The sequence below is a fragment of the Archocentrus centrarchus genome, chromosome 9 (genome assembly GCF_007364275.1).
Source record: "Archocentrus centrarchus isolate MPI-CPG fArcCen1 chromosome 9, fArcCen1, whole genome shotgun sequence".
NCBI classification, from domain to species: Eukaryota; Metazoa; Chordata; class Actinopteri; order Cichliformes; family Cichlidae; genus Archocentrus; species Archocentrus centrarchus.
In genome coordinates this window covers 26780808-26808458 of record NC_044354.1, presented here as the reverse complement: position 1 = coordinate 26808458, position 27651 = coordinate 26780808, and the positions used below count along the sequence as shown (strand labels likewise).

The 27651-nt window shown below is 40.6% G+C and overlaps 3 protein-coding genes across 3 annotated transcripts; all 3 read right to left on the bottom strand.

The window, feature by feature from the left end:
- Positions 1 to 668: 668 nt before the first annotated feature.
- Positions 669 to 4868, bottom strand: upb1 (ureidopropionase, beta). Its single transcript, XM_030738148.1, has 10 exons — positions 4699 to 4868; positions 3737 to 3908; positions 3359 to 3446; positions 3179 to 3273; positions 2942 to 3100; positions 2686 to 2855; positions 2185 to 2266; positions 2061 to 2103; positions 1647 to 1801; positions 669 to 1211 (listed from the first exon to the last, which is right to left on the bottom strand). Exons 1-10 carry the CDS (start codon positions 4800 to 4802, stop codon positions 1128 to 1130), a joined length of 1152 nt encoding a protein of 383 aa, XP_030594008.1. The 5' UTR covers positions 4803 to 4868; the 3' UTR covers positions 669 to 1127.
- A 5140-nt stretch (positions 4869 to 10008) lies between these two features.
- c8h22orf15 (chromosome 8 C22orf15 homolog) lies at positions 10009 to 11228 on the bottom strand. The gene is made up of 5 exons (XM_030738506.1): positions 11086 to 11228; positions 10822 to 10908; positions 10623 to 10745; positions 10264 to 10338; positions 10009 to 10109 (listed from the first exon to the last, which is right to left on the bottom strand). Exons 1-5 carry the CDS (start codon positions 11108 to 11110, stop codon positions 10009 to 10011), a joined length of 411 nt encoding a protein of 136 aa, XP_030594366.1. The 5' UTR covers positions 11111 to 11228.
- Positions 11229 to 13741: 2513 nt separating this feature from the next.
- Positions 13742 to 26250, bottom strand: adora2aa (adenosine A2a receptor a). Its single transcript, XM_030737603.1, has 3 exons — positions 26038 to 26250; positions 18693 to 19386; positions 13742 to 17291 (listed from the first exon to the last, which is right to left on the bottom strand). Exons 2-3 carry the CDS (start codon positions 19022 to 19024, stop codon positions 16319 to 16321), a joined length of 1305 nt encoding a protein of 434 aa, XP_030593463.1. The 5' UTR covers positions 19025 to 19386; positions 26038 to 26250; the 3' UTR covers positions 13742 to 16318.
- Between the last annotated feature and the right edge of the window lie 1401 nt (positions 26251 to 27651).

Here is a 27651-nt window from a genome sequence, read left to right as displayed (position 1 = left end):
CTCAGGCTTCAGACTGCTCTAAACACTCCATTTCCAGGAATTTTTCTTCTACTTTTGGCTTTGTATGATGTCTGTAGGAGAAAATATTCCAAATATGGTCATTGCAATAACAAAAGCCCCACCAAGCTGCTGTTCAAAACATATGTTTGTAGCCAATCATAGGAAAGGTGGGCTAAAGGTAGGGTGACCTTGAAGGCGACAAGCTGAAACAGTTTGTTTCAGAGGATGAACTGAACCAAGACCCAGTATAAGATAATTATGGATTATTTTAAACCATGAATCATCCAAAGCTACTCTAGCAGAGTACAATACCAAAAATATGGAGCTGAAAATGAGTATGATCCCCATAAATGTAGTCTATCCACCTCAGGCCTTCTTCTCATCCAGATAGCTTTCCTAAGAAGACTTGTGTTTTCATTCCAAATGAAGCTATGGGCATTAGCTGGAGTTTTATTAAATCAGGGAACCAATTTATTGTTTTCTAAACCACAAAGAAAGCTTTCATTTGTGTTGAACTGCTCTCTTTGCTTATGTGAGGAGTAATGTACACTCATCAAACTCTGTGCTCAAAACAATAAAGGGTCCCGGGTTCCCACTACTAACAATAAAAAAAGAGAGAGGAGAGTGAGGGTTCAGTCAAAGTCCTGTTAATAACTTTTGTCTTTTTATTGGTGCCATCTCATAAAGTAATTTAGCATGCCTGAAATCATCCTTCAGGTAACTCAATTAAACCAGCACCAGCAGCTGATTTTTAGCTTTAAGTGACAGTCATTTATTTTAAGGAATCTATTTCCTCTTTTGTTTAATCTAAAAGATAAAATATGTGCTTAAATTAGACATGGCAGCCTAGGCTAGTAGCCAGACTAGTAACTGCTAGAGCAACTTGAAAGATATTTTAAATTATTTTCTGCCTGATGCAACTGCTGTTGTAAATAAGAGTGAATAAAATGTGTGTCTATGATGGGTTTGACTGACTTTTTTTTGTTTTTATCAGATTAACTGATGACAGAAACCCATCAATCTGACAGACTTTGGTATGACACAAACATAATGTCAAATTAAATCTGAACTTAACATGTTTCCTGTAGAAATGAATAATCAAATGTACACTATTTGTGGACTTTGTTCTACTCTTTTACTATTTTTGGTTTGAAGTCATGCTCAACAACTTTGGTAAGTTCTTCTGCGTACTCAGCATACCGCCCAGTCATCTGCAAAGAAAGGTACATTGAAGAGTCAGTCAAGCTTATGAAGAATAACTGCATTCAGTGTACAACCATCCGGTCATTGCAAGAATAAATGAACACAGAGCATCTTCAAATCATGTACACAATCTAGCTGGAGTGTTGGAGCATGAGCATGCAGGTGTGGTAACAGTGGAGGAAAGTAACTATGTACATGTGGAGTACATGTATTGTACTTAAATGCAGAGCAGACATACATGTAGTTTACATGCATATTATCTATTAGTGCCTCTCATATGTTACTCTCAAGAATTTCTGAGGGAAATATTGTACTTCTTATCTTATTTGACTTTAGATCAAATTGGATACGATTAGAAATAATTCATGAAAAATGAATTGATAACCAAAATTTCAAGCATTTCATGGCTTCAGCATCCAAAAGGTGAAAATTGATGAACTTACCTTGAAACTCCATTTGTCACTGATTTGCCTGTTGAGGTTGAGATCCATTTCTACCACAAGCAGCCCATCACGGGTCCTAGAGAGCCCTGGCGTGCGGCTGCCATCAGGAGCTGCCACATAGCTGGACCCATAAAAATGTCCAAAGTCGTGGTGAGCTGAAAAAGGCAAAAACGTGACTGCAACAAGTACACTGATGATACACAAGTCCAGAGAGCCATACTGCGAAGGCACATCATGATTTAAAGGACCTATCAGAGTATGCTGCTCATGATTACAGAATAATTTCTGTTCATTTAGGATATCTTTAAAAATTAACTCCCTTCATGCACTTCACCATACAGTAACTGTATGATCATAACAATATAAGAAGAAATTAAACACACATGCAGATACTTGAGAAAATAAAGCCCCTACCTTTTTTCCCATCACCAGATGTGAATTCACTTTTGAAATGTTCCTGCAGGAAACACTTTGTTTTATATGATTTCATAGTTTGTTATTTATCAGAAATATGTTGTAATGATTCCTGCAAACTCACTGTCCCAACACGGTTGATGGCACACGTAAAACAGTGGTTAGCTATTGCTGCATTTCTGGCCTCTATAGGCCACATGGGCTCACTGTAGAGAAGAAACAATATTATTCTTGGATTATTAAACATATATGTGTATGGTATATAGCAGCTGTAAGTCATTGACAGTGATAACATTGCCTCAACACAAATCCAGGTTCTTTGTATGGCAATTTGGTGATCTGATTACTTGGACTTTTTTCTGAATGTAGGAATATGGATCACTAAAGCACATTATCACCTCCTATAATACCTGGATCCTGCTTGCACTGTAGAAAGCTTACTATTCCCATATTATTTTTACATTTCATTAACTTAGAACACAGTATAAATGGGACCTTGTGCCAGGAAAACAATACTGTACACCATGCACAAACAGAGGTGGGGGTTAACATTTTTGCCCCTCTGTTGGTCCAGCAGGTTTATGCAACCATGCCAGAGACAATAAGTACTCTGTTTGTCCCTCACCTGAGAGCTCCAACAGTAGCCGAGGGGTTGAAAATGATCTCAGCTCCGTTCATGCTGTACATGAACCAGTTGAGTGGATGATGCCGGCCGTAGCAGATATTCACAGCAATCTTCCCAAACTGTGTCTGGAACACTGTGTGGCCAGTGTTGCCCTCCATATAGTATGTAGACTGGGAGTAGAAAACATAACCCAGTAAGAAAAGCAGCTTTTCAATTCCTGCACAGCCACAGTGGATCATATAGATCACCCATTAACCTCATTAAAGTCCCCGATCCTGGGAATATGGTTCTTCCTGCTCTTTCCCAGCACGTTTCCAGAGTTGGAGATGACCACCGCTGTGTTCCACAGAGTGCTGTGTAAGTCCTCTCTCTCCAGAATTGGCGAAACAACTACCATGTTGTATTTTCTGGCCAGCTAATTGTAAAATTACAGAATCATTAGGCTTGCAGTAAAACACATCAACTGCACCGCATCAAAACTCTGTGGCCTCACCTCTTGGCAGAAGCGCGTAGTGTTTCCTTCTTCAGCCGATTCTGCAAACTCTGTCCATGGTTCTTTCTCGCGGGTGCAAAATGCAAAGGGCATGGCTGGAAACAAAAAATAAAAATCCTCTTATAACCTATTCTGTATGTTTGTTGGATAGATTGATAATTCCTGCACATGGAGACTCACTCCAGGTCTCCTGAAAGCAGATGATGTTTACACCACACATGGCTGCTACCTCGACCATTTCACCAATTCGGCTGTGCATGGCACTGATCTGTGAAGGCACAGCAGTGAAAAAATATTAACACCCGTCACTTCCACCAACCCAGTAATTGATCCAAACATAATGAAATGGGAATAGTTTTATATTGTGGTATTGATGCCTTTAGTTAGGTAAATGATTTGAGCAGGTACTTTTTTTAAGTACAACTTTCAACACAGCTTTACAGGAACTGTTTTACAGAAACAACTTAAGCTTCCTGTCTCTTTCTTTCCCACTGCCAGAGTACCGCAAAAGGTGTGGTACATGTGGTGTTCTGGTTAGTATTGTGTGTAACTGGCAACCTGATCCAGGATGGGGGCATCAGTGGGCAGAACAATGCGGTGTTGAATGAGTCCCACTCTGATATTTCTTGGTGGCCTGAGCTGTTCCTGTGCCGCATCAAACCTATATCCTTTCAGCTCAAAATCACGCTCAGAAGCAGCTTCCACAGCACGGGCTGGGAGGTCCAGCTTCCTGTAAGACAGTGTTCAGACAATGACCACCCCAACAATAAGACATGACAGTAATTCCATAATATTACTGAGAGCAGCACTATTTTTGGTGTGTTTCGGGCCTTAGCATTGAGTAAGAAGCTAAACTGATCTCTTCCCCTTGGTTTAAATAAATAAATAGTATTGTTTTTCAAGAAAAACCATACAGTACTTATGACCATGGGCTTCTTAAAAACCCCATGGTCACACAGACAGAGTTCTTGAAGTCCTCTGCAGAGATGTGGGCAACCATCTCAGCAGCACTTCAACAATTAGGCCTCCATGGGAGAGAGGACAGCTTCTCTGGCCCAGATACCAAAACTGAACTGTTTGGGCTCATCTTAGGTGCTTCTCAGTGGCAGGGATGGGGAGACGAGTGAAGAATCGACTACTTCTTATTTGAATGACAGCTGTTTTTAGCAGATTTGGGAAAAAAATGACTTTGAGTTACTTATGGACATGTTTTCAACATTTAAAAGCTGCAAACGTGGAGAAAATGAAGAGGTCAGCAGGCTTTCTATATCCACTGTAGACACAGAAACTGCATATATGAAGGCATTTTTAGTTTATATACAGTGTTTAGCAATCTTTTTACTGTGCCGGTTCTAAGTTGTCCTGCAGCTTTGACGGACTTGATCAAAGTCCACTCAGTGGAATAATAATTTACCAGGAACCAGTACAACAGAGAAGGAAACATAAAGGAAGACAAACAAGCTAGGTTCAACCCTGTTTCAGCACATATTAACAAATGCTGTTTAAGTGCAACAACTCACTTTGTTTCCTTGCCGAATAAGATGCGTTTCACCTCCGCCAGCTCGGCCTCCGGCAGGTGGGACTCCAAAGACTTCTCCAGTGATTCAAACTGACATGCGGACATCTCTGCACTTTTCTTGGGTTTTTGGGACTCACAGCAGCAGCACAGCTCGGACTCTTGGTACGTTTAATGGTTACTCTCGTTATATAATCTTCAGTGATTTCGAAAGAGGAGAGGGGCCCCCAGCTGAGGTTTGCGGAAGCTGGTCATTGACCTGAGACATCTGTCCGTACTGCCGTGTGACATTCATGCCGCGCTGCCGATTAACCGATGAATGTCACCCACAGCATAACACATAGATAGATAGATAGATAGATAGATAGATAGATAGATAGATAGATAGATAGATAGATAGATAGATAGATAGATAGATAGATAGATAGATAGATAGATAGATAGATAGATAGATAGATAGATAGATAGATAGATAGATAGATAGATAGATAGATAGATAGATAGATAGATAAAAATATAAAAATGTAGGTAACAAAGAGTTATATTAAGGCTGACACTGTACAAGAGGGTAGTGCAAACCGCATTGATAAATAATATAATATTTAATATATACACTGTAAATCAGAGTATGTACAAAAAGAATCCGGAGACAGCAGCAAGAGGATATAATATAAAATTTTGTGTGTAGGATCTTATGTCCTGACAGGTGTGTTCACCTGTCACAGTAAGAAGAGTTATTATACAGTTTTATGGAGAACGGTAGGAATGATTTCCTGAAACGTTCTTTAGGCTGAATCAGTCTGAGGGAGAAGGAGCTCTGCCGCCTCAGCACTGTGGAGTGGAGTGGGTGAGATGGTTGTCCATAATGGAGAGCAGTTTGTTCAGTGACCTCCTGTCCCTCACTGACTCAAACGTCTCCAAATTCTGCCCTATGATGGTTCCAGCCTTGCAAATCAGTTTGTTGATCCTGCTGGCATCTCTGGCACTGATGCTGCCCCCCCAGCAGACAACAGCAAAGTAGATGGCACTTGCTATCACAGACTGGTAGAAGATCTCCAACATCTTGCTGCACACATTAAAGGATCTCAGCTTCCTTAGGAAGTAGAGTCTGCTCATCCGCTTCCTATACACAGCATCACTGTTGGTCCTCTAGTCCAGTCTGTCATTCAGGTGAATGCCCAGGTACCTGTAGCTGTCCACCGTTTCCACTTCCTCTTCCAAGATGTTAATGGACTTAGTCACAGTTTTATTTCTCCGGAAGTCAACCACCATCTCTTTTGTCTATACTATACAAGTTTCAAAATCTTGCTGTATTATCTATCTATCTATCTATGAAGAAGATTTAAGGGATTTTTTACAGAATTGAATTGAATTGAATTGAATTGAATTGAATTGAATTGAATTGAATTGAATTGAACAGAGCAGGAAAGAGGAGTGCACGCTGGTCAGCAAGATTGTTGTGGTTTCAATATCACGTGCAGTCAGAATGCAGCACCAGACTGTCTCTCCTGTGTTCTCCTTGACACCAGGCACACAAGATCATGACCTGGATCTGTTGTCAGAGAGTGCTGAGTTTTCTCCTTTCCTGACACTGCTACATTAGCTGACTACAAAACTCAGCTTAAAGACTGTCCTGAACTGCCATAGCAAGCTATTTGGATGCTGAAAAAATGTGTTCTGAGTGACTGATAACCATGCCTTCCCACTGATTAATTCCCGCTGCCTTCACAAACTGGCTGTTGAGTCTCAAATAATCTTCCATGGCACAGCTGGTAGTTCCCAGGTCTATCTGAGAAAGGGTTATTCACCTGGCTCACCAAGGGCATCAGGGATAGCTCATCATAAACAATGACTCAGAGAAGTGTGCTGGCGGCCACACAGCCACAATTCAGTGAACTCAGCACTTTCAGCTTGTATGATCTGTCAGACCTCGGACAACTACCAGCTGAATTTCCTGTGGGCCTTTTTATATATGTTGCTGTCGACACTGTAGGTCTTTTTGAGTGTGGGACTTAGGCCTTCAGGTTTGCAGCTTCACTGCTGATTACTTCAGTAAGCTCATGTCTACTGCAGTGATAAACAGAGTCACAGCATTCTTGTCCACTAGTTTTGCACCATCACAAGAAATAATGGGGCACAGTTCATGTCTATTACATCTGCTGATTTTCTAAAAGAGATTGGTATCAAACACATCACACAGTTACACCCTACAACTGGTGAATCACCCTTAACAGAAAGCATGCTTATATCAGAGCAAGGGTTACATCACAGCATGCCAGACGTAAAGGCTGCATGGATGCTAAAGGTGGAGCCAGCTATCCCAAGTTTACTGTGGGTGATAGTTTGGTATGCAAACCCTTTCGTGTGGGAAGGGTTTTATCCTCAGCGATGGGAAAGAAAAGTAGAAAAACACCTCAACCCACTTTAGTCACAGGTGTATAAAATCAAGCATCTAGCCATGCAGTCAACAGGATGCTGCCATTGCAACTAGTCAAAAATTTCTTGCCTCCCAGATATTCTACAGTCAGTAAGTAAAGTTATTATAAAGTGGAAGCCTTTAGGAATGACAGCAACTCAGCCACAAGGTGCCAGACCACATGAAGTTACAGACAGGGGTGCTGAGGCACACAGTGTGTGAAAGTCACCAGTAACTGCAGAGTTTCAAACCTCCTCTGGAATAAATATCATCTCTGGTGGAAGCACCCTTTCTCCACCCATGAGGAGGCCCCCATGGGCCCCCCAAAAAGCTACAAACAGACTTGAGGTGATGCCAGGTTGAATTCCATCCATTTTCTCCTGCTTATCCATTTTAGGGCCGCGGGGGTGGGGGTGGGGTGATCTATCTAATCTTATCTTACTTAATCTTATCCACCATGGACATTTACGCCTCCAGATGCAGGAAAAGGGCCACCTGCATCCTGAAGGACCCCACACACCCAGCACACACACACACTTTTTGTTCCCCTCCCCTCAGGCAGGAGGCTGAGGAGCATCAAGAGCAGGACCAGCAGACTGAGGAACAGCTTCTTCCCTGAAGCTGTAAGACTGTTGAACTCTTGTGGGGCTGTGTAACATTCATGCTGCTGTTTCACACACTTATTGCTGCTGTCATTTGCACAAGTCACTGCTGACACCACAGGTCTCTACCATCACTACACATCCTAAACTGTTAATTCCATATTTAGTTTTAGTATTTATTAGTATTTGATAGTATATATTGCGTGTATGTTTATGTGTGTGTGCATGTGAATGTCAGGTATATATATTGTGTTTTTAATAAAGGTATATATACATGTGTATATATTTTTTTTCTTTATATTATTGTTACTTATATTTATATTTATTCTTCTTTAAATTACTTGAATGTCATAACTATCCCAAGGGCAACACTGGGACCTGAGGACAGAATTTTGTTCCACTGCATGCAAATGTGATGTGACTGACAATAAAGAATCCTTGAATCTTTACTGGAGTTGGCATCTAGTGACCACACGTGGCACTTTATCTTATATTTCTGTGTTGGCTGCAACTTGGAGGTTGTATATTTACAGTACCAGTCAAAGATTTGGCCACACCTACTTGTTGAGTATGTCCAAATCTTTGATTGGTACTGTATTGCACCATGCATACATTTGGTCTTGTGCTTTCTTTCTTTCTTTCTTTCTTTCGTAAACTCTAACCATTAAGTTCTGGAATGTGGTGAAATAGTCATACTTTGCTGGATCTATACATCCACTTAGTTCACTATCAACAGCTGGAGAATCAGTAGCCAACAGATTTTAAGGAAACTGAAGTTGAAAAAGTAATTAAAATCTAAGAGAAATGCAAAATAAAGAAAAGACAGACACACCTGTTTCTGATTTATCAGTGTCATATTTATATTTCACCCTAAAAGCGTTAGGAACGCCAAAGAGAAATAGGGTGTTGCAGCACCCCCTGGTGGATGGTAAAGGGTATGCGCAGCATGAAAGCAGGGAGCAACGTTAAAATGGTAACTGTTCAGTCACATACATCATGATTGGAGTAAATCACGAGCAAGACATCCTTTCATGGATAAATGTTGTGTTTCTAATTAGACTGTTCTACATGTTTTAAGGACCATAATCAGATATGAAAACATGCATAACTATTGTACATTTAAAAGCAAATATTTATATAGATTGTTTTCATACTGATCTTCAGAGAACAACTTTCGGCTGTGTGCATGACTGAATTTTCTTGAGGGTTTTTTTTGTTTGTTTTGTTTTGTTTTTTGTTTGGTTTTTGGTTCAGTTTCTCTTGTTCCCTTGAGGCTTCCTAATGAAAACAGCGAGCAAGTCCTCAATGCAGGCAAATCACTTGTCATTTATTTCTTGGCAGTGCAGCATTAATGGGCAGTGCGGAGACTGTAATAGACCTCAGTTAAATGCCTGGTAAAGAAAAGAAAATCTAAATCAGTAACTCATTGGTAACATTTATTCTGTTTGCTTCAATTTTTATTTTAACACACTTTTACATCTGCAGCTGTCGGACCTTTTTGGTTTAGTTCAGAAGCAGACACAAACAGTGAGAACAGAGACTGCCTGGCAGGTGGTTACGGCAAAGAAAACTTTAATACTGATTTGCAGAAAGTAGGAAAAGTTCATCCAAGAGGTTTAAAAAAACAAAACAAATCCAAAAGGAAATAAGCAAAACACAAACAAACTCAGGAGACACAAAAAAGGACTGAGAAAACACGGTGAACTGACAGACTGAGGGGAAGCATTCAGACTAAATACACAACACGGAGAGTTTAAGGTGCAGGTGAGCAAAGTCAGACAATAAGCAGGGAAGAGAACAAAGGCAGGAAGACAAAAAACAGCAACCCACACAAGGAAATGACTTTCAAAATATATCAGAAAGTGACTGAAAGAGGGACAAGGAGGAACTCTCACAGACAGACAGGAAGACACAGGCAGGAAGGCACAGAAGGCACGGAGAACAGGAAAATACTTAGAAGCACAACAAACCAGGAAAATAACATCTAAGGCACAGCACAGAGGCCGTGACAGCAGCTGTTCTACCTATCTGGGATTTTCTGCTTACAGTAACAATTTAAAACAAAAAATAAAAATCTTCCAGTAGTTTTGAGATTTTTACAGACATCTTAATGTTTGCTATCAATGTGAAACAGTTGCTTTAAGTCTTTTATGGAACACTGAGACACTTTTTTATTTATAGCCTTCATGCCTTTAATTCTATTCTATTAAATAAGGCATAAGCTATTATCTAAAAAAAAACACACACAATCCAGTTGAGTGTACGGATTTACAGGTATAGATAGACAGCATTAAATTTAGTGGCTTTTGCTGTTTGCAGAGATGTTTTTGCTCCGAGGTGCCCGTCCCCTTCTGATCTTTCCGTCTGGCGCCTTGTCCGTCAGTTTCCTCAGTAGTTCTATAACACAAGCAATACCAAACTGTGTAAGATAACTTTATGTGTATTTTGTAAGATTTTTATAATGGCAGGAATGGCTTTGCCCAGCAGGCGGTCTCAGAGAGCCACTTCCAGTCTGCTGGCCGGTCAGCCCTGATGTTATTTTTTTTGTTACCTGTTAATTCAGGATGACTCTGGCAGTGGTTGTTTTGGAGGGAGACATATTTTTGACCTCCAGCCTCATCGTCTCCTGAGGGAGCACAAAGTCATGGGCATCCTTTTAATACAGATAAAATCATACTTTTACATTCAGCTTTCAAAAAATTAGGACGGTAGCACGGTATTCATTCACAGTACCCCCTGAAAGCACCAGAATTAGTTTGTCCTGCCACTTATCATCATTAGATCAATACATTTGGAATCGAATTATTTAGACCAGACACTGATAACATGATTAGGTTGTTGAAAATGCTTTTATAATCTGGGTGTTTGTTCTTTTGAAGTCCTGCTGATGCATGGAGCAGACAGACTCACGGCAGACTCGTAGGAGGACGTAGTACTGTCTGTCTACCAGCACACTGCTGGCCAGAGCCAAACTCTGCTGCTTCGCTGCCAAGTTCATCACTTTACCGCTGCTGTCCATCAGGTCCACACACTCTACAGGAAGAATTTTATTGCTTTTAGATTTCATATGACAATCATTTTGAAAGATCCAGATGTTTAAGTTCAGTACCTTTGGAGTCCACACCACACCTCTCCTTCAAATGATGGATGAAGTTTATCAGCTTACAGTTGAGATTGAACATTTCCATCCTGCCATCTGCCAAGAAATCGTGCACATCCATGCACAAAAATTTGGCACAAATTCTCAAGTGAACATACCGTATGCTGCAAACAGTCCCATAAAAAAGAAACAACCCTACACAGCAGGTTTGAGCCTGCATCATCAGCCTCATCTGTTTACATTCACATTAACATGCCCAGGAACATTACTAACCTCCAAACAAGACAGTGACAAACATTTTCCCGTCCTGAGTCCTGACAGCAGTTTAGCTCCAGTGATACTGTACGGAGAAGGAGACGAGACTGGGCACGAACTGGAACAATAAAAGCAGTTTAGTGTTGTGGTCTGCACTTTTTCACACACCCTCAGCCCTGAGAGAGGCCTGCATAATGGAGAGGTGGTAAAAACACACACACAAAACCACATTCTCTCATTTGCATCCACCTCTTTTTCTCCTTCACAAAGCTTAAGTCTTTATATTGGATGAACAAGGGACTGCTAATGCTGCTTGTATCCATGGAGTCTCTACACACAGACGGACCGGCACTCCGGACTTTACAACTGTTGGATAGCGATGTCAGTACTGAAAAAAAGAGTTGGTTTTATTGTTTCCCGCCACAGATTGGAACCCATCACCATTTTGCACTTATGGCAACTTACTTATAAATGAAAGATCCACCTAGATTTCATTTTGGTTCCAAAGAGGAAGGACAGAAGTTTAAAAAATCAGTTTTCAAATAAACAATCTGTACCAATAAAAATTAAGCACTATAATCTTTTCATTCATAGTGCATAGTTACATTACAGACACTACAGCATTCAATCAAAAGCAATTCAATTCAATTTTATTTATATAATCACAACAAACAGTCACCTCAAGGTGCTTTGTATTGCGGGTAAAGACCCTACAATAATACAGCAACGGCCACAAAGCAACGTGGAGCCTCTGCAGCTGGAATGATTAAAATCCCAAAGCCCCTGTAATCAGTATTTTATCAAATCTGTCCTAACTTGCTACTTTCACAAGGGGTCGCCACAGTATGTAGCTCCGCACATTTGATTGGACAGAGTTTTACTTCAGATGCCCTTCGTGACGCAACCCCAAAGGGGATTAAAATTGAAAAGATGAAAACAAGGTGACAGTGTGAAAAAGTTTCTCATATTGATTAACTTGCAGAGAATCATTAGCTGTGTGCACCTCCCCTCTGCTTCAGGTTTTTTGTTTTTTTTTTTTGAGAGTTTGAGCTTATTATTCAGTCCTGTGTAAGCTTTCTCAGAATGCAGTTTTTAAAAATCTTTAATGTTACATTTACCTTTATCCAGTTTAAAGTTTCAGAGCTCTAATGTGCAGTTATCACAGCAGCCATAAAAGAATTCATTTGAATTCAAATGTTTATTTTGCCGCTCTGTGCACTGAATCACCAGTAATATCTTATTTGCAACAGTGTTGCATGTTACCGTCACATCTTATATTCTTTATGGATTTTGATTAACAACTTATCATCATCATCATCATCTAATATTGTCCCTGAGTGGAGTGGGCGGTACTTTATGGAGCTCAGTTTGTACAGAAAAGTGAAACGCCCTTTTTTATGTGAGGGCGGAGGGAGCCTGAAGCAGAGAGCCCGGATTCACAGTTAATAACCACTGCTGGGATACCCATTATCCCCCACTTGGGTTTTAGGTTTTGTTGAGCCAGTTAAGGCAAAGACAGCTTGGTTGTGTTTAACATCTTTGATAGTTTATCCCAGTGAAAAAAAGCCACTGTAAATGTACAACTTCTCATATTCAGACTTCGGTTTTTATTTCTTCCCTTATATTTTCACTTTCATGTAAAGCTAGGATAGCTGCTATCACATTAAGGCTGACTTACAAAGTGACTAATGCACAAAAATGGTAAGACACAAAAGTAGGTATGATTGTAGAGCACATTTAGACTCAAGTGATATGGGGCTAAATAAACTTTGAATTGACTCAAATAGCTGTTTGCTAACTTAATCTTGCTGGACCGCTAGTCTAGTCAGTGATACTGAAGCAACCAGTTAGATTAGCTTAAATAGGCTGGAAGGTCAAGAACATAACCCACCGTAGATGTAGTTTGTTTGCCTTCCTATTTTTGACCCTGTGTTCGCTGAGCTAGCCGGCTGCTGTTGCAGTTTTAAATTAATCATACAAATGGTATCAATGTATCAATCTTCTCAGCTAACACTTTCCAATAAAGCAAATTTGCCTATTTTCTACAATGTCAAAACTAGAATTGGCACAAAAAGTAAGGAAATTTGGGCAGCTCTTTCTATGTTGTAACAATGCTTCTTGGCAATAAATCTGATGCTGTTGGAAAGCTTCTTAAATGCTGCCACATTTGTAAGGAAAATGCATTTGTGGGTTGAGCAGCAGAGTTGATTACGTGGTTTGCGCTCATGAAAAACTTGCCAAACCTTCTCTGCCAAACAGCTTATTCTGCTATTGACTCTTGCTTGGAGTTGGTTATTGGATTGGAGGATTGCCAAGCCATACTGGCAATGTAACACTTCATTCATTTAACAAACAGGGCATGCCTCAGCAGCATGTGGAAGAACCATATACAGTCACAAAAGCCTGGCAGCTCCTCCTCATGCTGGTCACCAGTTTGAGCACACACTGCTGTGGGATGGCATCCCTTTCTTCAACAAGTATTTATTGCAAGTCAGCCACTGCAGCTGTATTGGTCACTCTGGCTGATACAAGCCTGTCTGGTGAAAAGCCAACGGGATGTCTGGACATTTTCCTGCAGCTACTGCATAAAGGCTGACATTGTATTGTGGCCATTATAGAATGTACACACACCATGCACACAATAAAAATGTGAAAGAATTTATTTAAAGACAGCACTTGATGCCAGTTTACTTGTGAAGACATAGAGACATGGACAAAATTGTTGGAACCCCTTCCATTAAAGAAAGAAAAACCCACGATGGTCAGTGAAATTACTTGAAAAGTTAAAAAGTAATAATAAATTTTTTAAAATCTGAAATTAAATGTGTGTGTGTGTGTGTTTTATATATATATAAAACATATATAAAAATATCTATATACATAAAAACAAAAATTATGGTACTGCAATCAAGTGATTCCAGTGATTTCTGTAACTCAATGACACTTGACACCTGTCATGACACCTGACACCTGTCGACAGGTATTTTAGCCGACTCCTCATCAGCAAACTGCTCCAGCTGTCTCAGGTTTGAAGGGTGCCTTCTCCAGACTGCATGTTTCAGCTCATTCCACAGATGTTTAGTCGGATTTAGATCAGCACTCATTGAAGGCCACTTCAGAATAGTCCGGTGTTTTGTTCATTCCTGGGCGTTTTAGGTCATTATCCTGTCGTAGGACCCATGACCTGTGACTGAGACAAAGCTTTCTGATATTGGGCAGCACATTTAGTTCCAGAACGGCTTGATAGTCTTGAGATTTCACTGCACAGATTCAAGACATCCTGTGCCAGATGCAGCAAAGCAGCCCCAGAACATAACCGAGCCTCCTCCATGTTTCACAGTAGGTACAGTGTTCTTTTCTTTGTATGCTTCATTTTTGCGTTTGTGAACATGGAGCTGATGTGATTTGCCAAAAAGCTCCAGTTCTGTCTCATCTGTCCATGGGACATTCTCACAGTAACTTTGTGGTTTTTCGATATGCATTTTGGTAAATTCCAGTATCTCTTCTATATGATTTGCTTTCAACAGTGGTGTCCTGCTTGGTCGTCTTCCATTAAGTCCACTTTGGCTGAAACAGCGACAGATGGTGCAATCCGACACTGACGTAACTTAACTTTGGAGTTCACCTCTAATCTCTTTGGAAGTTGTTCTTGGCTCTTAATTTACCATTCATATTATCCGTCTCTTCAATTTGTCTTGTGGACCTTAAACTTCTGAATAATATGTACAACTGTACTCACAGGAACATCAAGCTGCTTGGAGAGGGTCTTGTAGCCTTCACCTTAAACATGCTTGTCAATAATTGTCTTTCTCGGGCGCCGAGGTGGCTCAGAGGTTGAGCAGGGAACCACATACATATGCCGTGTAGCAGTGCGGGCGGTGCAGGTTTGAGTCCCAGCCTGTTGGCATTTCCCCCATGTTTTCCCCTGTATCTCTCCTCCCAATTTCCTGTCACTCTCCACTGTTAATAAAAGAATCTGTGGTCAAAAAATTAAACTAACAATTGTCTTTCTCATCTCCTGAGACAGCTCTCTCCCTAGTTTTCTGTGTGGTACACACCAAACAGCACTGTGACTGCTTTTCACCCTTTAAATTTGCAGACTGACTGATTACAAGTTAGAAGACAGCTGTGATGCTAACCACAGGACACATGTTTAGTGCCTGTGGTCACCTTATTTTCAGTCTGTTCTAGGGGTAGCATCATTTTTGTACAGGCCAGTTTCATTAGTTTTTTTTTTTTAACCATAAAATAATCTCTGATTTTCATTAGCTAATTTTCAGTAAAGTTAGCCACTTTTGCTGGTTATTTCAGTTATTTCAGTGACCATTGTGGGTTATTCTTTCTTTAACAGAAGGGTACCAACAATTTTGTCCACATCTGTAGAAGCGGTAATTGTAGATTTCCAAATTATTTCCCATTATTCATCAAACTGTGTCAATTGTGTCATCTGAATTTAACTTAAATGTGCACACATTAAAGCATCATTATAACAATAATAAAAGGTCACATTACAGCATTAGATTACCAAATTTCTGGTCTTTGCTTTAAAAAAAAATGTGAAGCATTCAACTTATAGTTGCACAACCACAAACCAGCCTGTGTCTTACTCCATTAAGAAACAGCAAAGTGAAACAATGAGGTGCTAGAATCAGGAAGGCGGTTATATCTGCAAAAATGTGAAAATTGCAAACGGAGAGAGCAGATCATGTTTATGTTCATATCCCTGAAAGAAAGAAAATGAATTCAATAATTTAAAGCTGCATCTCATCCATTCGGCCCAAAAATGGCACATTATGGTTAAACAAAGATGAATACAATACACGTCTTATCCCATATAGACCCCCTCCTGTCCACTGGCTCTATTTGTACTGAACTTTAACTGCTTGCAAAGAGGAAGCAAAAACACTTTGTGATCCTGTTGAAATTTCCACAGAGCATCTTGTGAAGTGGCCGCACGTTACAGTCAGAAGTATCAGACCACCACTGGTTGTGTGAGTTGTTAAGCAGTAGCCTCTGGGTGGCACTAGCAGTGCTTTTTAGAATTATTCTGGATTAAATTAAAACATCACTGTATTTAAATAGTGGAGACAGTTTTCAGTCCTATTTGAGTTATCTCAGTGAGTGCCATTCATTGTCTGTCATCTGTTTGCAGTGCTTCCATTGCAATTAGGGTTTTATCCTGATTCTGAGCTGACATTCACATCTTACTGCAAGGCTCCTGAATTAGTGAAAGACCCCTCCTGTGCATGGCTCAGGGCACCTTATCTAGCTCACTAAAGCAACTCCTCCTGTCCTGGTTGTTGAACAGCAGTGCAACCTGGGCTGAGCCGAGGCTCTGTTTGCCATTTTCCTCCAGGATCTCTGGTCCAGCGCAGTCTTGCCCCATTGGGAGCTGAGTCTGCCTGAGGGTTTGCAGTGGACAGTGGGAGATAACAACGGACAGAGGCGGGTGAGATATTGTCACCAGACCACCCCCTAAAGGAGAGATGTGCGCAGGACAACGGCAGGAGTTTTCACAGCTGCTGTTGCTGTGCTCTGTAAAAAGGTCAAAGCTGAGGCCATTTGCCTTGATCCTGATGGAGTCTGTGATGCTGTTGTGAGCAGAGCTCCGCTTACTGCTGCCACTCTCAAACACCTCCTGCTTCCCCAGGATGTGTCGCCTAATAATCTTACGGAAGGTGTGTCGGAACTCCCGGATGCGGTAGGCGTAGATGAAAGGGTTGACGACAGAGTTGGCATGGGATAGGATAATGGCCACATACATGACCCAGAGAGGAGGACGAGCACACTGAGGACAGAAGAGAGTGAAGCAGTTAATGACATGTAAAGGCAGCCAGCAGACTGCAAACAGGCCCACAATGATGGCCAGAGACTTGGCAGCCTGGATCTCTTTCTGCAGCACAGATCGGGACTTCTCTCCATGGGATGCTTTCACTTCAATTAGCTTGAGCTGGTGGCGCGCTGCCATGAAGATACACAGGTAGATGGCCAACATCAGCAGCAAGGGGATTAGTACACAAGCAAAAAAGTTGAAGTAGACCATATACTCCATGAGGACTACCTCCTCAAACAGGCACTTCATCAGGCCCGGCGGGCAGGTGCTGTTGTTGTACTCTGACTGCTTATGCCAGCCCATCATGGGGGTCAAACCGATGATGATGGATAAAACCCAGCATATGGCAATGATTCCTCGAGCCCGCTGGCCTGTCACCAAACTGTTGTACCTGGAGAGGGAGATAATACAGATGTCAAGCTTCAGCTGTCTGCCAGGTCCTGAAAACCCAGTAAGACACAGAGCTTTGTTTTCCCTGCTACAATGATCGCTATAATCCTCATAAGAAAGCTTCCAACACTCGTTTGTAACTATACTGTAATTAATAATGACTGCATATGAACGTCCCCCACTGATTTATCATTTGCTTATGTGATCTTTCCGAGTAAGCACTTCTCATCCCGGAACTACAAGAGACAAGGATAAACAGAGTCGTTCAGGACTCCTCAAAGGAAGGAGCCTATTTTAAGTTCGCCTGCAGCGCAGTGTGGGAGAGCAGCTGAGACATTTGGCTTGTTTCTATCACATTCTTGAGATGTTAAAGTGCAAAGGTTAATACTTAAAAAACAAGCCCCCCCCCATCAGGGATGCGTAAACACAACGCAGAAGAGCCCTCACGTACGTATGTTCAGCAGGAGGAGGAGTCTGGTTGAGCCCTATAGGACGAGACGTCTGACCGGTGTAGTACTACAATACGATGAGGTCGCTGCCGGCTTAGACTGTCAGGTCTGTAGATACATCGTTCTTGGCAAATTTGAATGTTAAACCAACATCTGACAGTGTTTTTCCATTGGATTCATAAAGTAAGACTACACAGAGGTTTGTGAGGGGGTTACACAGTCTGTATAAGCAATTAGAGCAATATTTATTCGATTGCTCCAGAGGGAATTAGCCCCGTGGGAGACGCCATTTCTGGACACTCTTATTCAGCCAAGGACTATCTGGTTCAAATGTCAAATGTCTTAACTGATATAAGTGAAATGAAACACAGGGCGTCATTGTGAGAATTATGCTGCCTGTGATGAAAAAAACATATTTGACCAAACTAAGTAATGGAAGCAGTAATGGCATATTTGAAACGCTTTCTCTCTGTCTAAAGGAGCTAAACGATACCACTTTGGTTCCCAAATCAGATCTGTTCATCTGTTCTTCCTGTGCTTTGACATGCTGGAACCGCTTTTCAGTAAGATGGCATTCAGAAATGATCTGTTAGCAGTAATCAGCTGTTTTACTAATGCTAATAAACTGTTTATCAGTGCGTTATTAATGCGCATTTAATCAGTTATAGTGCAGTTTAAAAGGATTTCACTCCGTCTATTAACCAGTTAATTCTGCAGCTTTTAGTCACCAGTAAAACTTAATGTCTGTCAACTCTGCAGAATGTTACTAACCTGAGTTCTTATCAGCAGTTTTTAATTCATCACTATATAAGTTATTAATCATTAACAAAGCGACTTTTTAAAACTCACGAGCCCTTCATGAATGGTAGAAAGTGGAACTAAACGTTTATCCGTTACTGGTGATTAATAAAATGTGAATCCCCTGCAGTTCTATGTATCCTTTGGTTACTGACCTGAGTGGTATCTTGATTGCAATGTAGCGGTCTATAGCAATGGCCAGCAGGCTAAAGATGGAGCTCTGTGTGAGAACCAGCACAAAGCATGCGATAAACAGGCACCCATAGAAGTTGGAGCAGAAGCCAGTGCTGATGACGATAGAAAAAGGAATGGCCAGGACACCCACAGCAATGTCAGCCACCGCCAGCGACACCACGAAGAAGTTGGTGATGCTCTGCAGGTTACTGTTGAGGGCCACGGCCCAGCAGACCAACACATTGCCCAGCACTGAGAAGACAGCAATCAGCAGCTCCAGGATGATGTAGAGGATGGAGGAGTTGTCCAGCATGGTGAGGCAAAAGGCGAGGTCACTGATGTGGAGGGAGGAAATCTCGCCTCAACGTCCATTGCTGCAGGCTAGCAGCTGCTGAACTCAGCCTTGTCACCTCCAGAGAAACATCCACTAGATTCCCATACAGTAAGTCCTTCACACCTGCTCAGCTAAAAATGCTGATTTAAAAAAAAAGTTAATCACATGGAGCTGTCATCACTCCTAGCTCTGCATGCAGGATGCAGTCACCTCCATCCTATCCTCGTAAAAGTTTCCTCTGCCGCCCTCTCCCCTCAGCTCCTTCCCCTCTGCGTTGTTTTCCCACGAACTTCTTGAAGGGCTGAGACGATGCCAGCAGTGCACATCAATGAAACGTTGTTCTGTCGGAAATAAAAAAGGTGCAAAATTGAAAAAGAGGAAATGCTTTTAGAGTAGAGGAAGTGACTTTTGTAATGCTTTTAATGTAAGAAACCCAATTTGCATCTGAAAAGTCTACAAACACGTGACATTTTCCTTCTGTTCAACTATGGGGTACACTTCTAAAGGTACACTGTTGGAGGAAACTATAGGATATTGAAATGGTCGTTATATGTTCAAACGCATGAGCAGCTTTAATATAAAGAGAGACATAGTTAATAAAGCCACATTATACTGCAAAAAACTGCAATGTCACAGTTCAGTTTGTGTTGATGTCTTCTGTAAACAGCCTCTCCTGACCCGCAGAAGAGCAGTGGGAGAGCAACTTGTGTAGACTTCACCAGTATCAAGTGTACACGTAGCACAGCTGCACACTACAACAAACCGGTGTAAAAATACAGGAGATTTTGCAATTCTTTGCAAATACAGTTTAATATTATAAATCTTTGGGCTTTTTTATACCAAGCTCTGTAAGTCATCTGCACAAGCTCATGTTGCACTAAGTCCAGTTACCTCATTAAGTCCCACCGACAGTGACTGAGGCTGTTGACTGAATGATGGAGGATTTTGCTCCCGTGTGGTACTTCCCTATGTTTAAGTTTAGACCCTTAATTTTGAAGTGTAGTTAAGTTTACTTCAGTTATGTTTGGTTTAGACTTTGATTGTTGTGGATCTGTGATGTGATTTCCAGCATTTGTGTGGCCAAGAACAGTGTTTAGGTAGCAGACGAAGACGCCTATGGTCGATAACGGCTTCCAGCCAGTTTTCCTGCTAGTGGCAATGCTCTGAAATGGAAAGAAACAAACAGGAGAAACACCACAAAAGCTGAGATCTTGTGATAACTCAAGAAAAAAGGAACACTGGATTCAATGATAACTTGTCTCCATGAGGACTTGTGATTTTATGGATTATACTTTACAACAATTTTCATCAAGCTGTGGTGCGGTACTGGACAGCAAAGCCTAAATTCTACAAAGCACAGAACTGTGTTGTAACCTGTTGTTGTGGATAACAGTGGGTGCGTTGTAGACAGTGTAAACGACTAGTGCCACATGTTTACTGTTAATGGCTGCAGGGCAATCAGTAGAGAAGGCTCTGCTATAGTGAAGATCCTCTGTGCCGCTTTTGATTACGCAACCTGGACAGTGAGACAACAGCTAAAACTCGATTTTCTCGTTTTTGTGGAAGTTCAAACAAAAACAAAACACTCTGACCACAGTCACACTTTATGTGCTTTGAAAGATGAGGCACACTCGTGGTATCGTGTTGCTTTTATCTGTACGTCTCACACATTCATTCATTCATCAGTTATGTTTTAGCAAGACCAGAAAGTGCTGTTTATCTTAGTTCACGTAGCGAGCTTCGTCAGCCACATCCGATCAAACAAATATTACAGAGTGACTGGGTTTTTTAAATAACAAATGTATTTTATTAACAATAAATCAAATAACCACAGGGGAAGCACTGATTCTGACAAACCCAGAGAGAATTCAAGCTGCCAGCAGTTTTGGCTCTAATACCACTCGTCAGCGAGTGATAGAAACAAGGAAGGAAGTTTGTTTTTTTGGTGGTACAGCGCATCACAAGACCAGCAGATTAAGATTAAGCATGCAATTATACATGTATAAATTATCCATGTTTTGTTAGTTATTTCCCCAAATTGGCTTAAAAGATAATATTTCAATATTGCGTTTGCTCTCACCAACAAAGCATGGTACTACAAAAAAGAAAAAACACTGATCAAGTTTAGATTCTTACTTGCAAATACAACATATTTAAAAAAAAAAAAAAAAAAAACCCAGAAAAGATGCATTTAAAACATTCAACCTTTTACTACCCTACAACTTTAATAAGCAACAAAAGGTAAATATTGATAAAACGGGAAGAAGAACTGGGAACAAAAATAACCAAGAAAGGATGGAAACAGAAGTTTAATAAAATCCATGAAAGTACCAGTTCCTTATTTTGTGAATTTGTGAATTTCTTTGATAAATAAATATACTCTTGACCTCAAAAATTATTTCTAATTATAGTATAAAATTAAATTCTTAATATGGATATGCTGTGGTGAATGCAATTTAAGTTAGCTGCATATTTTTATCTATAACTCAGTTTGGGCTAAAAATCTTTAAGTTTGTAGGAGACAGCTTTAAAAAAAAAAAATCTCTATATTTAAAGGTGGAATTTATTATACTTGGAAATCCTATCACTGACCTCGAGTGAGACGGGGCTGATATGTTCAAAATCTTGAGACCAGCTTTAAACAAATAAAAAAGGGCAGGTAAAACCCATTAAAGAAAAAATGCTTTACAGATACCGAAAGAACTGATCCACAAAACAAAACAGAAAATGGGAGATGATGGGAAATTATAATTAAAATCACCTTTTCAATTAAGTTTAATTCAATTCAATTCAAATTTTTTTTGTATAGCGCCAAATCACAACAAAGTCGCCTCAAGGCGCTTTGTATTGTGGGTAAAGACCCTACAATAATACAGAGAAAACCCAACAGTCAAAAGGACCCCCTATGAGCAGCACTTGGCGACAGTGGGAAGGAAAAACTCCCTTTTAACAGGAAGAAACCTCCAGCAGAACCAGGCTCAGGGAGGGGCAGTCATCTGCCGCGACCGGTTGGGGCTGAGGGGTAAGACAGGACAAAACACATGCTGTGGAAAAGAGCCAGAGATTAATAATAATTAATGATTAAATACAGAGTGAAGTATAAACAAAGTAAATAAGGTGAATGAAAAGAAACAGTGCATTATGGGAACCCCCCCAGCAGCCTAGGCCTATAGCAGCATAACTAAGGGATGGTTCAGGGTCACCTGATCCAGCCCTAACTATAAGCTTGATCAAAAAAGGAAAGATTTAAGCCTAATCAGAGAGGGTGTTTGTCTCCCGAATCCAAGCTGGGAGCTGGTTCCACAGAAGAGGGGCCTGAAAGCTGAAGGCTCTGCCTCCCATTCTACTCTTAAGTATCCAAGAAACCACAAGTAAGCCAGCAGTCTGAGAGCGAAGTGCTCTATTGGGGTGATATGGTACTATGAGGTCTTTGAGATAAGATGGGGCCTGATTATTCAAGACCTTGTGAGGAGAAGGATTTTAAATTCTATTCTAGATAGATAGATTAACAGGATGAACACGTGAGTATGGAACAGTATCTGTAAATGTGTCGATAAACTATTGTGCTTAATGCCTTTACGTCATTTTTCTCCTTTACATGAATTTTAGTTTTGGAGATAGTTAAACTACGCATACAAGAGTGGAAATGAAAAAATAAACAATCAAAAACAAAAGTAAGCTTCATACAAGTAGTATTACAGCTCTGCAGTACAAAAACAGCTCAGAGCAAACACCATCGTGAGCACGTTTTGTGTGAAATATCGTGGGACAAGGAAAAAAAATGGCACATTAGCACAATTCTTGGAAGTTTGATATGGCTTCTGGTCTATTCCCAGTTAGACTATAGTTAGATCCCTTTATCTCTGAGCCACCAGCTACAGCGCGCTTAGCTTACAAATAACTGCTTTTTCTGTGGTGCTGAATTCCCTCAGAGGGGATGTTTGTGAAGGTTAGACTAAGTTTTCAAAGAAACCAGCTGTGATGGAACAGAAAGGTCTTTGCTCTCCCAGTCACAAATTTCCCTCTGGCTTTGATAAATTATTTGCATTCATACCAAAGTCTTGTTATTCCACCCATGTGTGTTATCCGGAAATATTAGGATCATTCAAATTGATTTATAAATAAAGTTTTCACTGGTGTTGTCAGGGAAGTTTGGTGTAAGGTGGGAATTCCAGTTTTTTGGGGGGTTTTTTTTGTTTTTTTTTGCATCAGTATTTCATAGTAATAATCCCAGAGGACAAGAAAGGAAACCATGAATTTCTTAAAACTGCACCAGTGATTCTCCCATGCTGGCCACACAGTAACAATCTGTCCTGAGATAAAATTATGAGACACATCAGAGAAACTCCAGGGAGTAATAGTGAGACGAGGCAGGCTGAGGCCTCGCTTTGGTTCACAGCAGCCGCTTCAAGGGATGAAATCTGAACAAATATTGATATTTATTAGTATGTTTGTATTGAGACACATAATGAAGAAGTCAGCCAAACGCTGCTAAACCACACCAGCAAAAAAGCAGAGCGCTTCACCGCCACACAAGAGGATATTAAAATTTCAGCTTCCTGTTACCACACACTGTCACTATGGGAGCTGCAAGCACAATGATTAGTCACTATCTCTGAGCAGCTGTGTTGAGCCTTCAGTCCAACTGAAGCACCATGAGCTCAACACTGACTAATAGTGGATGATAGAATATTCACAAGCAGGGATCAATAAATAGAAATGACAGTGTCTTTAAAGAATATATTGAAACCTGGACTTGAGAAGTAGGTTTTATAATTAAGTGTCAAAAATTAACAACTGAGCTAAAATATTTATTTAAAAACACTGGATTTTAGAATCTGGCAGGATTATTATTAGTAACTGTTTGTATTGATGTCGTCATTTATAACAGCTTATGAATTAAAATGTAAAAAGTAAACAAAGGTGAGAAACACCCTTCAAACATGTTGTGAGTGTTCATATTGCGTAGATTGTCTGCAGCTTACCTGCTGGCAACATGTTTACAACTACAACAACACATTAAATAAATAACAACAAATGACAAATGATAGGGCAATGGGTGAATGGTTAAAGCAGAGAGTGAGCTAAAAGTACTAGCTGCTGGATAAATGCTTAACACAGTTAAAAAGACATGGACAGCCAACAGTATGCTGCTGAATACATTTAAAGTAAGATTTAAAGAAGTGGTGGAAAAACCTAAAATAGATGGATAAATAAGTTCAAATAGAGCACTACAAGCTAGAAGTAGCTGGAAGAGGCAGGTATCTGTTAAATCCAAAACAGGACTGGTTAAAACTGGTGGCTAAATAGTTAGATAGTACAGGTGGCATTGCTACAATGGAAGGATAAACAGTGAAGAGACAGCAGTGGTGGGTAAATGGCTGAAGTAGCTAATGATTGGCAAGCCAAATGCACTAGATAAATATTTAAATGTGTAGCTTAGAGTTTTGCAGTACTGGCTAAATGAAAGTTAGAAAGGAAAGATGGTTAAAATATCAAAGTTATGGAACTGTGTGAAGAATGAGGAAACAATATTAGATGAACTGTTAGGCAAAAGTTGTGGAAATCTTGCAGTAAAAGTTGAAAATAGGCCTGTGCTGATGGCAAATGGTTAAAACAAGGGGCTAAAACTCAGATTAAGTGAGTTTCTGCCAGTCTTAGGAGCTAGCCTGTCTAAATAGAGACAGTTAACTGTATATCTACTTTTAAAACCAATAGAGTTAAATAACATCCTGTTTATGATGAAACCGAACACATGATGTAACCTACATAAAAGTAACAGCCTGTAACAAATGACCAAAGATGATCAAAGTAAAGTAGAGCCATCACTGCCCTGAGACACAGTCCTCTTGGCTCTGTAGTTGCACTTGACTCAAGGCCACAGTACCTCCTAAGAAGACCCCCGAGCAGCAAGCAGCGGGACACTGTGACCCCCCCCCATCCCCATCCCAGTCTGTGGTCATCTCACTGATAAATCAAGGACTTTCTGTATGTGTGTTCTTCATATCGCAGCAGCCGTTTATTCTTTCTGCTTCAAACCCAGTGGGTGTACAGCTGAGGACCTGAGCAAGTCCAGTGTCCAGTCTGGGGTATTTCAAATGAGTGGCGTTCCCATTTTCCAAGGTCTCCAGTTGCTAAGTAACATCTTTGACTTCACAGACGATGTCACACTGCTCTGTGACCACTGTCACCAGTTTATGTAACGCAGTTTGTGAGTCCACCTCCTCTGACTCTATGCATGCTAATATACCTTTGAGAGGAGACTTGTTAAGTTAAAGACAAAGTGATTTGAGCATATGCACGATTTTGCACTCTGACAGAGAGCCCACAGTGCAGGATGAGCCCTGTATTATTTGGTGTGTTGTACTTAAGCAAATTCAGTTGTTCAAATTACCTCATAAAACAATGACTGTAGGACCACAGGAGTACCTGATGGTGTGGAGGCAATCAGCAGCTTTCCTGCTTGTAATACTTTTTTTTATTTGCGCTTGAACAGGATACAGTTGGTTGTGAAAACAAGCAAAGCTGCGTTATTTGTGTGCAGCATAAACTAATTACAGGAGTACTGTTTTATTAATTGTGTTTGTAGAGGCATGCTAGATCACAGTACAGTTTCTAGAGATTTTAGAGAGAGTATTTCATTTTTTAGTTTAAGTGTACGAATCTTTACTGGATCGGTATTGTTAGAATAAGCTTATCAGGGACTTCGTGGACTCACTGTCAACATATTTTATTCTGCACGGTTTTTGGTCTCACGCATGAGAAAACCCACTTGGAGTACGCCAACATGCATCTGACATCAGTTTCCACATGCTTTCAGACAGCTTCACCTTTTGGAGGTTTTTTTTCAGTCTATGTTCACTAAAGAAAAATACAGGTATTATGGTGTTCATTTCTCACCGGGAAAACTGAAAGCATTGCATACGAATAAACATGTGAAGTCTGCCTTTTATTCATTTTGTGCAGGATGTGCAGAATCAAAGTTGCCGTACCTTCTCTCTGTCCCTGTTGATTTCCTTCACATGTGAGCTGCAAAGTTTTAATGTCCAAGCGCACTTGATGAAACAGAAAGAGACGACTTAAAAATGCCATGCAAATGACGGTTTTCACTTCCCGCTGAGCGACCAACTTCTTCAATTAGCGTCTTTCCACTTCCCGTCCAGCTTTGACGCGCTGCATAATAACAGAAACGCACTGACGAGGTCTGAAAGGAGAGTCCTGCTTCAGGCACTCACTTCACACAGATGAGATTTGCTCTTTCCTCTCACTCTGCTGCGCTCAAGTGAGTCTCTCTCTCTCTTTCTCTTACTCACACACACACACACACACACACACACACACACACACACACACACACACACACACACACACACACACACACACACACACACACACACACACTTCCTTCATAAAACGGGCTGATTGTACCTCAGTTTCCTCTTTGGGCTCAGGCGGCTAAAAGCCTGCTGTGAATATACGTGATGATGATGATGTCATACGTTAACCCGGTGTGTCTGTTGTGAAACTGGAGATGCTCTGACTCAGGTAAGCCGGTTATCTTTCTAACACAGAGGGGCAATTATCCCGTTAGCGCTCAGTACCAGAGCTCTATTACGGTTTATTACCTGGATGATGGGAGTTGGCTTTTAATGTAATTTTCTAGCCCCTGGTGAGGTTGAACCCACTTCATGACACATAAAGGAAGGTGCAGATTTTTTTATTCTACAGCCCCGGGTCTTTACCCGTTATGAGCTCTTACCACCCCTGAATCTTTTATGTAAAATTAAAATTATCCCCACCACACCTTTATCTTCATATCATACAGCACTTTAGTCTTGAGCCACCCCTCATTTTCTTTACATTTTGCTTCCAAGCAGTCAAGAGTTTGTCATTTTTAAAAATGGTTTTATGCAACAGTTTTCCAGACTTTTTTTATTTTTTTAATGCCACTTAACTTACCCGTGAATCATTCAAGCATTTAAAAAAAAAAAAAAAAAAAAAAAACAGCTCAAAGGATGAACCAGTGCTGTGTCTTTAACAAACAACTTAGCAACGAATCAATTTTGAATTTGTAATTTCTGGCACTTTCTTACTAACAGCCTGTCACAGCACAAGAACACAATTTATTTCCATTTCTTCAGTTGAATCTACAACAAATGTCAAAGATAGCAGTTTGACAGGTATCAAATTGTTTTGGTTTTTTTTGCATCAAAATGTGATTCTCAAAGTAAAATATAACGAAATGATGTCTGGCTTCAGACTTTTGCACAGCTGTGCAGTGTTTTGATCAGTCAGCGCTCCCCTGGCATTATGTGTGAGCAGGCTGATGACCAAGATAATGGGAGATAAGGTCTTTTTTTTTTGAAGTGCTGTTACCGGTTTACCCACTAATCATGCTTTCTGACCCCCTTCTTTTCAGGTTACTCGGTAACAGCAGAGATGTACATGACTGCCTGAGATCATCCAAGGTTTGCCTTGCATAACGAACATTGGCAGAAGGTGTTGATCTTGCACAACTGCCTGAACACATCTGAGCTCATATCAATAAAACAAAACAATGTCACAAAAGCAGCTTGATATTAAGCAAATAACTAGATAAGCATTTT